Source organism: Petaurus breviceps, unplaced genomic scaffold (genome assembly GCF_028583685.1).
Source record: "Petaurus breviceps papuanus isolate PSGF00001 unplaced genomic scaffold, PetGlider_PUasm1.0 140, whole genome shotgun sequence".
Taxonomy (NCBI): domain Eukaryota; kingdom Metazoa; phylum Chordata; class Mammalia; order Diprotodontia; family Petauridae; genus Petaurus; species Petaurus breviceps.
Genome location: NW_027185698.1, coordinates 49,050,938 through 49,066,550, shown reverse-complemented (window position 1 = coordinate 49,066,550; position 15,613 = coordinate 49,050,938). Strand labels below are relative to the sequence as shown.

The 15,613-nt window shown below is 36.0% G+C and overlaps 1 protein-coding gene across 4 annotated transcripts in view; it reads right to left on the bottom strand.

Moving 5' to 3' along the window:
* PTPRA (protein tyrosine phosphatase receptor type A) overlaps positions 1-15,613 on the bottom strand; it is a 185,026-nt gene that overhangs the window by 86,041 nt on the left and 83,372 nt on the right. For 3 of the 4 annotated variants that reach the window (XM_069072293.1, XM_069072296.1, XM_069072298.1), the window contains one exon: positions 1,102-1,171. The exons of the other annotated variant lie outside the window; for it this stretch is intronic. In XM_069072293.1, coding sequence (XP_068928394.1) covers positions 1,102-1,149 — 48 coding nt within the window. In that variant the 5' untranslated portion in view covers positions 1,150-1,171. The remainder of the gene's footprint in view (positions 1-1,101; positions 1,172-15,613) is intronic. 4 annotated transcript variants of the gene reach the window in all.

The window sequence follows — 15,613 nt, the reverse complement described above, 5'->3', positions numbered from 1 at the left end:
ACATGAAGCCTTACTTGTTCTGGCATTTATAAAAAGCACAGGACAGAATTTTTACTGAATCCTGCACTCCAGATTAAGTAGGTGTAAGGCTGATGTAAATTATGAACCACCAATACTTGAAAATGTTTTAAGAACATAGAAACATGAAAAACTAGAACCTGAATTCTGTAATCAAGCTCTTAATTACTTGGCATACCCACAGCATTTTATAATTTCTCTAGCTATGGCAATAACGTTTTGAAAACACCACAGTAACTGAGGAAGGAGAAACTTATTTTTTTCATTGTTTTTCATGTTGTGAAACTATATTCAAATATTTTATCTTCCTGACAAAAAACTTTGTTCTGGAAAATTTTTAAAGCAAAATTTTTAGGTATTAAAAAGCTAATAGTAAGGGGCAGCTAGGTGGCACAGTGAGTAGAGTGCTGGCCCTGGAGTCAGGAGGACCTGAGTTTGGATCTGGCCTCAGACACTTAACCAAAAAAAAAATAAAAACTAGCCGTGTAGCGTTGGGCAAGTTACTTAACCCCAATTGCCCTCCAAAAAGAAAAAAAAAAGCTAATAATAAAAACTTAGCTCTCTGCCGCTGCTTCAATGATCTTTTAGGCTTCTATCCATAGTTACAGGCTGGACAATCTCATTTAATATCAGAGTTATGCTGTTTTAACTCACATAGAAGAAAAAATTTTTTAAAAACCTAATATTTATTGCACATAGTATTTTAGATTTTGCAAAGAACTTTACATAATACACAATACACATTATATATACATAAATACACACAGTCAACTTTTAAAAGCTGACATGTAAATTGAATTTTAAGGCTTACAAATTTTCTTACATATGTTATTTCATCTGATCCTCACAAAAACCTCTTAGGGTCTTCTCTGACCCTAAGTCACCTAGGCCTCACTATGCTGAGGTAGATGCTACATGTATTATATTTTCATTTCATGAAAAATCTTTTATAGGTCTTAGTTATCAGAAGTAGAAATATAATTGAAGGCCATAGGTTTTTGCTTTGTTTCTAAGGACATTAACTGGAGGGACAAAATTCCTTTTTCAAATTCCGTTTTAAAATAGGAAATATATTTTCCCTACCTTATTTATTAGAACAGCATCTTCCATTACTACCCATCGGGCTTCCATAAAGGTTTTCTAGCCACACCACCTGCAATCAATAAAACATCCTTTTAGAGATACAAAACAGTCTTAGTTTAAAAGCACAAGTAGATTCTTTGGGTACTAAAAATTTCCCTATAATGTGATCTGCTATCATGGTCTTAGGCGTTCAGAGAACATCCAGAGTCTCAGAATGAACATTTCACTTCAATTTCATTAGAGATCTTGAGACCTTTTGGCAGATACTGAACATCTAAATCTCTCTCCTCCTAAAATTGCTTTTGGATGTTCAATGTCATAAAGTATTCCTTCTTTACATCACTCTTGAACTATTCTACAGTATGTGTATCACAGAATCACAGAGCTAGACGGGACATCTAGTCCAACCCATATCTGATCAGTAATCTCCTCTATAATAAGTTCTCTACTCATTCTCCACTTAAAATCTAAAGAAATGATGATCTACTGAGGCTACTCATTCCACTTCTGATTGGCTTCACTTTTTAAAAAGATTTTTAAATTAAGCCAAAAATCTTTTTCACTCATTGTTCCTAGTGAATATAGTGGAGAAAAGCAATGAATTTGGAATTGTAGAACCTATATTAGAAAACTATCTCTGTCATCTGCTACATCTCTAAACTTGGGCAAGTTCCTTTTTCTCTCTCTGGGCCTCAGTTTTCTCATCCATATGATGAGGGAGCTAGAATAGTTTCCTTGCAGCTTAAAATCCTATGAATCTACACTTCATACTGCTAAATATCTATGTTCTGCCCCTAAAAATGTCTTCTTGGTAGGCTAAATGAATCCCATGTACAGAAAGGGACTTGTCTGAGGATAGAGAGAGAAACCAAGTGGTAGACTTACAGAAGGTATGGTAGTTCAGTCATGCAACAAAAGCCCAAGCCCAAGTATACATGACCTAAAAAAATCAAGTATTAAGTTTTAAGGACAGCTTTTCTTATTATGTTTTTATAATAGGGAATTTCAAGAATCAGACTTTTCTTGCTTTCCTCAGAAGGCAGGACTAGAAGCAAAACATAGTTGTCAGTGCTATCTGAATTTGAACTCTAATTCTGCTGCTTACTACCTACATGATCTTGGACAAATCAGCTAACATTTTTGGGCCTCAGTTTCCTCAACTGTAATATGGAGTTAGATTAGATTGTTTCCAAGGCCCCTCACAACTCTTAAAATCCTGTGTTCCGTAAACTATAGAAGCAAATCTAGTAGCTTAATGAAAAGAAAACCTTCCTAAAAACTGGAGTTGTCCAAAAGGGAGATGGGCTTGCTCAGAAACAGAAGATTCTTCCTTACTGGAAGCCTTCAAACAAAGACTAGATGGCAAATTATTAGATATGTCACACATTGCTCAGGGGTGACAAAGGTAAAGCCAGAAGAAACAGTTTCCCTGACCCTTCCCAATTTACAATCAAACACTGAGGACAGATCTAGCCTCATCTAGTATTAGCTTCTTGCTTTTTCACATGAGAACCAAATAGACTAATCAAACAGAACCTAGCTATTCCTATTTTGAAACAGAAGCAATCTCTGGCAGCTCCTATTTAAAATGTAATTCCAAAGAAAAATTCAAAGCAATTCAACATTTATTAAGCACATACTATATTGGAGTCCCTTTTTTTAGGCACTGGGGAAAATACAAAGTTTATGTAAGGCACAATTCTTACCCTCACTGAGTTCACAGTTTACTAAGGGGGAAAATACAAAGACAACTGCTACCATAATAGGTAGATTAGACATAATAGGTGCATTAAAGAGATAGGTCCTTTGTGTAGTTAGAAGGGGGTAAGTTTGTTACTGGCAGGGGTATCAGTAAAGGCTTCATAGAGAAGTGGCATTTAAACTGGACTTTAAAGAATGAGTAGGAATTCAAAATGTGAAAGGAGACAGAGTCCAGTAGACACGCCCTGGGTTTTACCAGTTTGGTGCATTCATTCACATGGCTTGCTAGTTTGGAAAGTAGGAACAGTTAGTCCTCCTTTGGCATCTATGACCAGAAGCAGACTTAGGTTATGAGAAGAGGAACATGAGATGGTGTGATTTGGGCCCTGGGAGACAACCAGAACAAGCTTGTGAACACAGTAATGAAGACAAATCAAGTGAACCTTAAAGGAGGAGAGATGACTGAATGGTGGCAGTAGAAGATGGGTCTGGAAGTGCCTCTGAGAAGCAAATTCTCTCTCTCTCCCCCCCTTCCCCCATCCCCTCATATATTAATATGTTTGTGGAAATGAGAAAAGTACAGCCAATCCTACAGAAATAGACAGGGATGCCGTGTCTTTCAGGGAGCGCCAGTTTTCTATGAATGTGAGAAGCTGGGAAAAGTGAAAAAAATATAAGATGAAATCTTAGGTTAACAAACTTTGCTAATTATAGAATGGGGAGGGGGGACCTAGGGTAATAATATTTAAATTACCAATACCTCTTTAATTGTTTTCAGAGGAAAGAAATTTATAAAGCTTGTTTAATTTTAATGCAACAGAGTGTATCCTGACATGTTCCAGAGAGCCAGCTGCTTCTCCTTATGGTTTCTGTTTGTGAAATATGTACTATTTGCTTCTCATTAGGGCCTCAGTAACTGATTAGGATTAAATTTTTAGTTAGAATTTGTTGATCAGTAGATTTCTAAAATAATCTGAGTTGATTGCTTTCTTTCCCCCATATCTGAGAGACTATATGGACAACCATCATGTAGGGGAATATGATGTCTACTTCTCATTTTCTCTGCTGGAGCCATTGTTCTTTTTTGTCACTTGCTTTTCTTTTTAAGCTGGAAGCCTGTCTTTTTACCTCCTAATATAACCTTCTGGCTATCTCATGATCTATCCATGCATGCCTATCATCCTTTCTTTTTTGAGGAGCTCCTTTCTCTCTTCAGTAACCTTTCAAATCTTATGACAAAAGCAAACCTCAAATGAGCAAAGCATATACTACTTCCTTTGTGAAGTAAAAATGTCAGGAAATCATTACGAACTTAATGAGTGGATCTGGTTCCCCGTCTTTCGTATTTGACAAAATATGGTGCATGTCACTCAGTCTGTTCTGCCCATATTGGAAGGAGAGCTCCAGAACACAAGACATGACCCTTTTCTTGGCTTCACAGTTTCTATAACCAAGTCCAACTTCAAGTCATAGGTATAGCAATTACTTAACGGGAGCAGGAGGAGAATAGGTAGAACCAGTATATTCGCCAGTGGGAATGGGCAGAGGAGCAGAAAATAGAACATAAAACTTCTAATCAGACATGGACAAGATCACTGGGTAGTATTCTGGAAAGTCAGAGTTGGGGGACAGACCTCGTTTTCTCTCTGTGTCCTTACTCCCTCATCTCTCAAGTGAAGAGACATTAAACTAATCTCCAAGGGTCCCCTTTCTGTGAAATCCCTGGGGAGCTATGTCAGGTTTGTGCTATGTCACAGCACAATGTGAAAATTCATTAGGAGAGGACAGTATTTTCTTACTGAAGTGAGAATTCTGAAGCCTCTGACACTGTTGATCACCTTCTTCTGGATACTTACTAACTTATCTCCAGGGGGGTTTTGTGACACAGCTCTATCCTACTTCGCGACTTGTCTGAACACTCCTCAGTCTTTTGCTGGAGACCTTTAAAGCAGTGAGTGGCAAAGTAAATAAGAGTGCTAGACCTGGAGTGAGGAAAATAAGAGTTGAAATCCAGCCTCGGACTTTGACTAGCTATGTAACCCTGGGCAAGTCACTCGGCCTGTTGTCTTCAGTTTCTTCATCTTTAAAATGGGGATAATAGTATCTGTACCTCCCAGGGTGGTTGTGAGGATAAAATGAGATAATATGTGATTTGCAAACCTTAAAGTATCTTATAAATGCTACCTGCTATTATTGTTGTTTTCCATGTAATCTTGGGTTGTGAGGAATCATGATAGAGTTGAAAGAGTGTTGGACTTGGAATCAGGAGAGATCTAGGTTCAAATCCGACCTGACACTAGCTGTGTGGCCCTAAGCAAGTTGCTTAGCCTTAGTTTCCTCAATTGTGAAATGGGAATAATAACACCAGTCATACTTAAGCCACAGAATACTGGAAGGTAAGTACTACAAGTTATATTTATTATATTATTATATATTACTACAAGTTATATTTAGGGCAGTTAGGTGGCATTGTAGATAGAGTACCAGGTTTAGAGTCAAGAAAACTCATCTTCCTTAGTTCAAATCTGGCCTCAGAAACTGAGACAAACAGGGTTAAGTGACTTGCCCAGGGTCACACAGTGAGTAAGTGTCTGAGGCCAGATATGAACTAAGGAAGATGAGTTAACCCTGTTTGTCTCAGTTTCCTCATCTGTAAAATGAGCTAGAGAAGGAAATAGCAAACCACTTTAGAATCTTTGCCAAGAACACACCAAATTGGGACATGAAGACACAACTGAAAATAACTGAACAACAACAATATCTCATATTAACATGTGAAGTCCTTAACAAACTGTTTCTTTTACTTTCTCTCTATCCCATGTGTTTACCACATTACCTGGCACATAATAAATGTCTGTTAACTGATTGATTATGAAGTAACTCAAATTCTGAGGGTCCTCTTACCCATTTTTCTTTTATATTTTACTTACAGAATTTATGGTGAAACTTCCATCTTTTCTCATTTGCAGGATCACCATAGAAGAGTGGACACATTTCCAGGGTGTATTCCTTATGCTTTAGTGTGGTGTAAATAAGTAATCCTTCATTTCTATCATCCCCAGAAGCAAACACAGCTTCACCGTCAGTATGACATTATAACTGTGCCGAGTTTGTATATACAAAGTGTTAGTAAGTTTTGTTGTCTTGCTTCAAATTTCCTTACTTGATCCTCTGGCACTGGAGAATTTTGAACCATATGAACAATAGCTATTGACTAACAGCTGAATGGAACAGGAAACCTTGGACCAAATCTGGGTCCCACATAACAATTTGCCACAAAATACCCATGTTCCTTTTGTAAAGAATATGCTCTTAGTCCAGGCATAAGTTCTTTCATTAAATACTGTACTATATTGTCTTGAAAATAATTTGTTTGTGGAAATGTTAGAAGTTGGTACAATTGTATTCCTATTCAGAAATTTGCAAAAAAAAAAAAAAGTGGAATTTTATTAATCCAATCAATCTACAAGCCTTTACTAAATACCTAGACTGTGTTCTAGGAGCAAAAGATACAAATATGAGGAATTAAAAAACCTTATTCACAAGGAGCTTACCTTCTAATGGGAGAGACGCTATATGTAAAGTATATAAATATAAAGAAAATATTACAAAGTTTTAACAGTAGTTTTTTACCTTGCTGCACCTTCACTCTAACTCAGTCACATATAGGAATGTTATACCCTTTATTTCACCATCACATGTAACTTCCATGATCTACAATTCTGAAATCCTTCTTTTGGATCATAGCTTCTAACCATCCAGCTCTTGTTCAGCCCCATTCCTCATAAAAGTCAGGTCTTCTAGTCACTCTACCTCTCCCTGTTCTCCCAGGATATTAGCCCTATTCTAGCCTTACTTTCTATCCTTTGTAATCTTGCCCCTAAGACTGACAAGGCCAACTATATATACATGGCAGTGTATCAAGTCTCTTGCCTCCTTCCATCAACAAACCAACAAGCAGTGCTGGGCACTAAACTAGGCACTGGAAACATACATATAAATGAAACAGTCCCTGTCCTTAAGGAACCCATATCCTACTAGAGGTAGAGACATATACATGTTAGTATATATAAAACGAAAGTAAGGTAATGAAGTAGCAACTGAGGAGATCAAGAAAGGCCTCATGTCAGAGGTGGTACGCTGAAGGAAAATAGGGACTTTAAGAAGCAGAGGTAAGTAAGGAGTCTATTCAGGCATGGGGACCAGCTGTGTAAAAGCACTGACAAGAGAAGTGGAAGACTACAGTGAGGGCAATTTAGCTGGAATATAGAGCGTGTATAAAATGGAGTAATGTAGAATAACCTTGAAAAGGTAGAATGGCTTCAAATGCCTGAGTGGTTTGTAATCAATGCTAGAGATAATAAGAAGACATTGGGCTTATGAAGCAGAGAAAAGAAACGGCCAGCATAGTACCTTAGGAATATTTGGATCTGATAGAAAAACTGGACAGCAGTCTGTCAGAAATTAGGTTTACGTCAGTACCTTATTAACATATATAATAATAAATACAAAATGGATACATGATAATAATGAAGTTAATAACTAGCATTTGTATACTGCACTATGACTTGTAAAACACTTTACAAATATTACCTCATTCACAAAAACCCTGGGAGGCAAATGTTATTAATATCCACATTTTACAGATAAGGAGACTGAGCAGACAGAGGTTGAATGCCTTACCTAAGATTGCCTGAGACTAGATTTGAATTGAGGTCTTCCTAATTTCAGATCCAACATTCTACCCACTGTGCCACCTACCTGCCTCTCCATACAGAACGTGCCATAAACAAGTTAGAAGAGAATAAGATAAAGTACTTTTTAGCTATGTCCATATAGTTATGACCACATGGCGGTATTTAATGTAAGAACTTATGCCTGGACTGAGAGCATATTCTTTACAAAAGAAACATGGGCATTTTGTTGCAAATTCTTAACTAAATAAAGGATAGAGGAAATCACAAAAGATAATTTCAATAACGTGAAAATAAAAATGTTTAGCAACATAAAATTAATACAGCAAGAATAAAAGAGCAAGTAATAGACTAGGAAAAAATCTTCATGTGAACTATCATTGAAAAGGATCTAATGTCCAAGATTCATAAACAACTAACCAAAAAAATATAAGAACAAAAACCATTCCCCAATGGATAGGTGATCAAAGAATATGAAGATTTTTTCAAAAGATTTGTAAACTATTAGCAATCATATGAAATGATGTTCCAAATTACTAATATGACAAATGCAAATTAAAACCCTCAAATTTCATCTCACATCTAATAAACTAGCAAAGATAACAAAAGGTGAAAATAGTCAATGTTGCAGGGCTTATAGAAAGTTGGTCACACTAATACACTGTTGGAACTGTGAACTGGTCCAACCATGTGCTGGAAAGGTCAATGAACTATAGATATTCTTTGATCCAGTGATACCACTGTTATACTACACATACACCTGAAGAAAAAGACAAAAATGATTCTTTTGTGCAAAAATATTTATAGAAGCACTTTTTGCTGTAACAAAGAACTGAAAACACCATGGATGGCCTTAAATTAGGAGAAAACTGAAGAAAAAATATGGCACGTGAATGTAATGGTATATTTCTGCATCATAAAAGATGAACATAACTGATTCAGAAAAAACTGGGGAAGATTTGTATGAAATGATGCAGAATAAAATGAGCAGAAGGAAGAGAACAATTTATATGATGATCAAAAATATGTAAAGGAAAACTTTGAAAGACTTCAGAGAGACTTTACGAACTACACAAAGCCTAAAGGAAAGGAGGCTAGCATCTAGCAGAGGCCAATGAAAAGGGAGTTTTTCAGCATGAAATGAAGCAGAGAGAGCTTTGAGGCCTGTCAGAAATGTACAGGTGTGGGTGAGAGACAGCTAGCAAAGGAAGAAGAGTCAGAAAGTGAGTGATAAGAGGGAATATAAGGAAAAAAGGCTAACATTACCAAAGATCTCAGAAGTAGGAAAACTCAACTTGCAACCTTGAGCACAAGCAGATAACCAAAAGAAATATTAAAAACAGAAGAGAATATGACCTCCAGATCTGCTAAATGAATCCAAAAATTTTTAAATAATGACTATAATATAACTATCATTTATATAGTACAGTGTGCTAGGCACTGAATTAAGTGTTTTACAATTATTATCTCCTTTGATCCTCACAAAAACCCTGGGAGAGAAGTACTATTATTATCCCTATTTTACAGATGAGGAAACTAAGGGAAACAGAGTGACTTGCCCAAGGTCACGCAGCTAGCAAGTATTTGAAGCAGGATTTGAACTTAGGTCTTTCCTGATTCTAGGTCTGGTACTCTATCCACTGTACCATCAGCAAGTGATATGCAAACACAAATACACAGAAGGACAATCTGGAAGATAAGCAAAAAACAATAATGTTAAAAGAAAATATGACCTCTATGTAAGCAAAATATAATGGCCTTGAAAAAAGGATGTATAAAGACAACATAAGGATTTTAGGGCTCCCAGAAGAGCACAAGTCAAAAACCTGAACACCATAATGAGAAAAACAATACAAAAAAACTGCCCAGAGCTTCTTACACCAAAAACAAACACTAATCACAAGAATCCACAGATGGGCAGGAGGGGAGTGGAGTGGGAAGAACCCTATATTGCAAACTCCAAAAGACATAATGATTAATATTAGCAATTCCAACGATAAACAACACATTCTGCAAGCAACCAGGAGTAAGATCTTCAAAGAAAAGGAAATTTGAAAAATACAAGACTATTCTACACTGACCAAAACCAGAGGAACATGGAATATGTTCTGAAGAGCAAAGAAGATCAAGATACAATACACGGTGATAACATACTGTCAATCTTCATCACTGTCAACAATCATCAATGAAAAAAGATAGACCTTCAATAAATAAGCATTGCTACAAAAAATTAAGATGTGAGATTTATAAACACCCCAGACAACAGAAAATCAAGAAAGGTAAATAAATATAACATTTAAGGCATAAGTAATGAAAAAAATTATCCGCAGGGGGAAAAAAAAAACTAAAAAGAGAAAGACATCTATGGGGCTAAGAACAAGAACAATGAAATTACAACAGAGGGATAATCAAGAGATTTTTTTCCTAAAATTACACAAGAAATGATGAGCAGGATACTTTCTGGAAAACCTGGACTTACCTAAACCAATGCAAAGTGAAATGAGCTGAACCAGGAAAACATTGTACACAGTAACAGCACTACTGTATAATAATCAACTGTGAATGACTTAGCTATTCTCAGCAATACAATGATCCAAGACAATTCTGATGGACTTATGATGAAAAATGCTATCCAGCTCCAGAGAAAGAACTGATGGACCTTGAATGAAGATCAAAGCATATTTTTAAATTTTAATTTTCTAAGAGTTTTTTTGGGGGGAGTGGGAGCTGTGTTTTCTTTCGCAGCATGACTAATATGGAAATGTTTTCAATGCCTGCACATGTAAACTTATATCAAATTGCTTGTCATCTCAGGGAGGAGAATAAAGAGGGAGAGAGAGAATTTGGAACTCAAAATTTTTAAAAATTAATATTAAAAATGTTTTTAGGGGCAGCTAGGTGGTGCAGTGAATAGAGCACTAACCCTGGAGTCAGGAGGACCTGAGTTCAAATTCGGCCTCAGACATTTGACATTAACTAGCCTTGGGCAAGTCACTTAACCTCAATTGCCCTGCTTTCCCCCCTCCAAAAATAAGCAATAACAATTTATTATTTCATTTATAATCCCCTCTTGCTCTATTAAAATGTTGTGTTAGTTGAAGATTAAGTTCGTAATAAAAATATTTTTTTAAAATGAAGGATGACCTGGTTTCAAGATCCTCATGATCCTTGCTGTCCACTGGATGTAGTTTTAGCTTTTTTCAGTGTCTTTCCTAAAATGTCGTGCCCAGAACTGAATACAAATATTCCAGATGTGATAGAAGCAGGGCAAAATACAGTAAGATTACTTCTCTTTTGTCTCTTTACACTATGTTCTCATTATTGTAATGTAAGTTCACATTACTCCCTCTACTAAAGTCCTATTCTAATGCTTCATTGCGGCATGGATATGACCCTGTTTTAAAAGGCATCACCAGCAGAATATAAGCTGTGACAGTCCCAACTAGCTGAAAAAGTTTCCAAAATAGCCCAGTAATAAACTGTCTACCATCTGAGGACCAGTTTAGTTAGTCAAAGTCAAAGAAAGCTCATTATTATTAGATTGGCCATAAGAAACAAATCTTTTATCCAGTGTAATTCCTTAAGACCATCTACTATTAATAGTCATAGTGGACATATGATAAGTGAAGGAAATATACACACTGACAAAACCACATATTCTTGAAACTCTAAAGTTTGTAGTGGCGTTTTTAGCATTGGCAATTTATCACACTGTTGAATCATATACAGTATGTCATCCACCAAAACATCTGTCTCTTTCACCTGAAATGTTACCTAGCTATATCTCACCAATCCTGTTACTTATACAACTGATTTTTTAACACAAGTGTCAGACTTTACATTTATTACTCTAAAACTTTATCTTAATGGTTTCAGTCCATCCTTCCAGCAGACTGAAAGACTTTAAGATTTTGATTTTGTTATTCAAAATAACAGTTATTGCTTCTCCTAGCTTTGTGTCATTCAAAAACTTGATAAGCAATGCCACCTACATCTTCATTTAAATTCATTGGTAGATTCAAAGACCTCTGGGCTGATTTCTAATTTAAAGATTCTATAATTCTAAGTAGAAGCAGCATGACTGAGTACATAAAGAGCAGACCCCAGAATTGAGATAAATTCTTATCTTTTTTTTCTTAACACATAGCCTTTTTGACAGCCTGATAAAGCCAATGAATCCCTTTTCAGAGTAATGATTCTAAATATATTTTTAAAAATTTAAAAGCCAGATTTACAGAATAAATCAATTATATTGAAATATAGTTGTCAAAAGAGATCACACTTCTTGTTAGAGCATACAACCTTGGAAGTTCTAAAAACCTATGGACCCCCAGAGCTAGTTCTTAAAACAGCAGCAAGAAAAACTTGAAGCTTGGGAGAGGACCTTCTTTATCCTGGGAGAGGAGCCCAATTTTAACATGAGTTAAAAGTCAAGAAAAAGGCTTCGGAAATGAGCAAACAACAACAAAAAAGAACCCGACCATAAAAAGTTACTGTGGTCACAAGCAAGACTTGACTCAGAAGATGACGACGAAGTCAAAACAGCTACATGCAAAACTTCAAAGAAAAATGTGAATTGGTCTCACACACACACACACACACACACACACACACACACACACAGAATTCCTGGAAGAGCTCAAAAAGGATTTGAAAAAATCAAATAAGATAGAGGAAAAATTATAAAGAGAAATGAGTGATGCAGGAAAATTATGAAAAGAGAGTCAACAGCTTAGGGAAAGAAGCACAAAAAATAATGAAGAAAAAGACACCTTAAAAAAACAGAATTAGCCAAATGATTAAAGAGGTGCAAAAGCTCACTGAAGAAAATAATTCATTAAAAATCAGAAGTGGGCAAGTAGAAGCTAATAACAAAATCAAAAGAATGAGAAAATAGAAGAAAATGTGAAATATCTTATCAGAAAAACAACTGAACTGGAAAATAGATCCAGGAGAGAATTTAAGAATTACTGGACTATCTGAAAGCCATGATCAAAAAAAAGGGCCTAAACATCATCTTTCAAGAAATTATAAAGGAAAAATGCCCTGACATTCTAGAACCAGAGAATAAAACAGAAATTGAAAGAATCTATCAATCACCTCCAAGTTGCCAAAATGAAAACTCCCAGGAACATCATAGCCAAATTCCAGAGTTCCCAGGTCAAGGAGAAAATACTATAAGCAGCCAGGAAGAAACAATTTGAATATTGAGGAAACACAATCAAGATAACACAAGATCTAGCAACTTCTCACATTAAGGGATTGAAGGGCTTGTAGTGTGATATTCTGGAGGTCAAAGGAGCCAGGATTAAAACCAAGAATCACCTACCCAGCAAAACTGAGTTATAATGTTTCAGGGGAAAATATGGTCATTGAATGAAATAGAGGACTTTCAAGCAAAAAGACAGGAGTTGAATAGAAATTTGATGTTCAAATACAAGAAGCAAGAGAAGCATGAGAAGGTAAACAGGGAAAAGAAATCATAAGGAACTTATTAAAGTTGAACTATTTTTATTTCTACATGGAAAAATGATAATTTTAACTCATGAGACTTTTCTCAGTATGAGAATAGTTGAAGGGAATATATATGTATATATGTATACATACATATATTTATATAGGGGGGTAAATGTGCATATAAATACATGTGAGTGTGTGTATATATGTGTACATGTATACATAGAGGACACAGGATCAGTTGAATAGGAAGGGATGATATCTAAAAAATAAAATTAAGAGGTGAGAAAGGAATATAATGAGAGGAGATAGGGAGAGAGAATAGGGTAAATTATCTCATATAAAAGAGACAAGAGAAAACTGTTACAATGGAGGGGAAGAACATGAAGTCAAAAGGGAATGGGTCAACCTTACTCTCAATGAATTTGGCTTAAGGAGGGAATAACATACACACTAAATTGGGTATCTTACCCTACAGGAAAGTAGGGGGGAAGGGGATAAGAAGGGTGATGATAGAAGGGAGGGCATACTGGGGGGGGGGGGGGCCGAGGGTAGTTAGAAGCACACACTTTTGAAAAGGGACAGGGTCAAAGTAGGAAATAGAATAAGTGGGTAATATATTCAGTCTTTCACAATATATCTACTATGGAAATGTTTTGCATAACTACACATGTACAACCTATACTGAATTGCTTATCTTCTCAGTAGGGGTGGGTGATGAGGGAAGAAGGGAAAGAATCTGGAAACTAAAGTTTTAAAATCAAATGTTTAAAAAAACCATATTATTATTATTATTATTACATGCAACTGGGAAATAAGATAGACAGGCACTGGGGTATAGAAATCCATCTTGCCATACTAGAAAGTCAGAGGAAGGATGGGGGAGGATATAAGTGAAAGCAAATTGGGGAAAGGGGTATTTAGTAGGATTGCTATTTTGGGGTGGTGGGTAGGGGAAAAAATGGGGAGAAAATTTGTAACTCAAAATCTTGTGGAATGTTGAAAACTAAAAATAAACAAAAATAAAAATAAAAAAAAACCTTTGGGACAGAATAGGTAAAGGATTTATTATTTTTATTATGTGCCAGGCACTGTGCTAAGCACTAAGGACACAAATATAGGCAAAGCAATCCCTGCCTGAAAGGAACTTACATTCTAACAAGCATAAAACAACACATTAAGTGAAACTAGAAGGGGGGAGTAGTGTATACATGTGGGGGCTACAAGGTTTGGAAATGATACCTCAAAAGAATGTGGATGTCTCATTATGGACATGTTACAACAAAAGTCCACCTATCAGAGCCCAGAATGGATCCACAGACAGAGTCTAAAGTTTGGGGTTAGGGACAGGAGGAGTGGAAGGAGAAAGTGCAGAAAGGGAAATAAATATAATGTGTTGAGGGGCGACTAGGTAGCACAGTGAATAGAGCACCGGCCCTGGAGTCAGGAGGACCTGAGTTCAAATCCGGTCTCAGACACTTAACACTTACTAGCTGTGTAACCTTGGGCAAGTCACTTAACCCCAACTGCCCAGCCTTGCCCCCTCTAAAAAAAAAAAAAAAATATATATATATATATATATATATATATATATATATACTGGGTTGATACATACAGGTTGTATGGCTTGGAAAACTCATTGAGTGTAAGATTCTTTCATATTTGACTTTGTATCCCTTGCACTATAGTAAGTCCTCTGCAACCTTCAGCCATATCACCCTAGAAAGACATGGGTTCAAGTCCTTCTTCTGACACATCCTTCCTATGTGACCCTTTATAAGTTTCTTAACCTCACAGTATCCCTGGCAACTCTTAATACTAGAAATTGTAGAACAGCTGCTTTTCTATGTTGAGTAAAGGGAGTTTTCTGAATAGGGAGTGCCTTAAAGTAATGAGATCTTACATCCAGCCTGATGTTGATGACAACAATGACAACAATAATATCTAAAGATTACTACCCAAAGCTGAGATCTCAAACTTCACAAAATCATAGACATGCTGGTCCCTCCAGCAGCTACAACAAAATCTTTATCATAACCTGGGAGTGTAGGTCAGGGAAGCTTAACTAAGAATTACATTGAATCTAAATCTCTATCAATTCCCAAAAAACGCTTTCTGACATCAAGTTTTATAATCTATATAGGAAAAAAGGAATTTTGTCTGGATTTAGCTTACTGATTAAAAGCAAAATGAGATTTCTATTTTTATCAATAATTAAGTACTTTCTAACTTATAATCTTACAGTTTCTCAAAATTATTTCTAGCTTTTTGTATTTCTATTCAAATGCAAATTTAAGTCTTTGATATTTGTAGGTGCAGCACCCTGGGCAAGTCAATTGAACTGACCTCTTCAAATCTGTTTCCTCAGTCATTTCTTAAGATGTGGCTAACAGTTTCTCTCTCAGTGAGAATCAAATGAGATAATTACATGAAGCCCTCCACAAATCTTAAAGTACTACATAACTGAAAACTATCGATGTTCTTATTCCTGGTTTTTTACCTTTCAGAAGTTTACAAGGACATTTTATTTCTCCCCTAGAAGTTTATTTGATCTTGATCAGGTCTTTTCTAATGTATGCTGGCCTCTGTGGAGGATGGTCCACAGAGATATAGATTGATCATTAAAATTGATCATTCTAAAAATATAGACTGTAATTTCT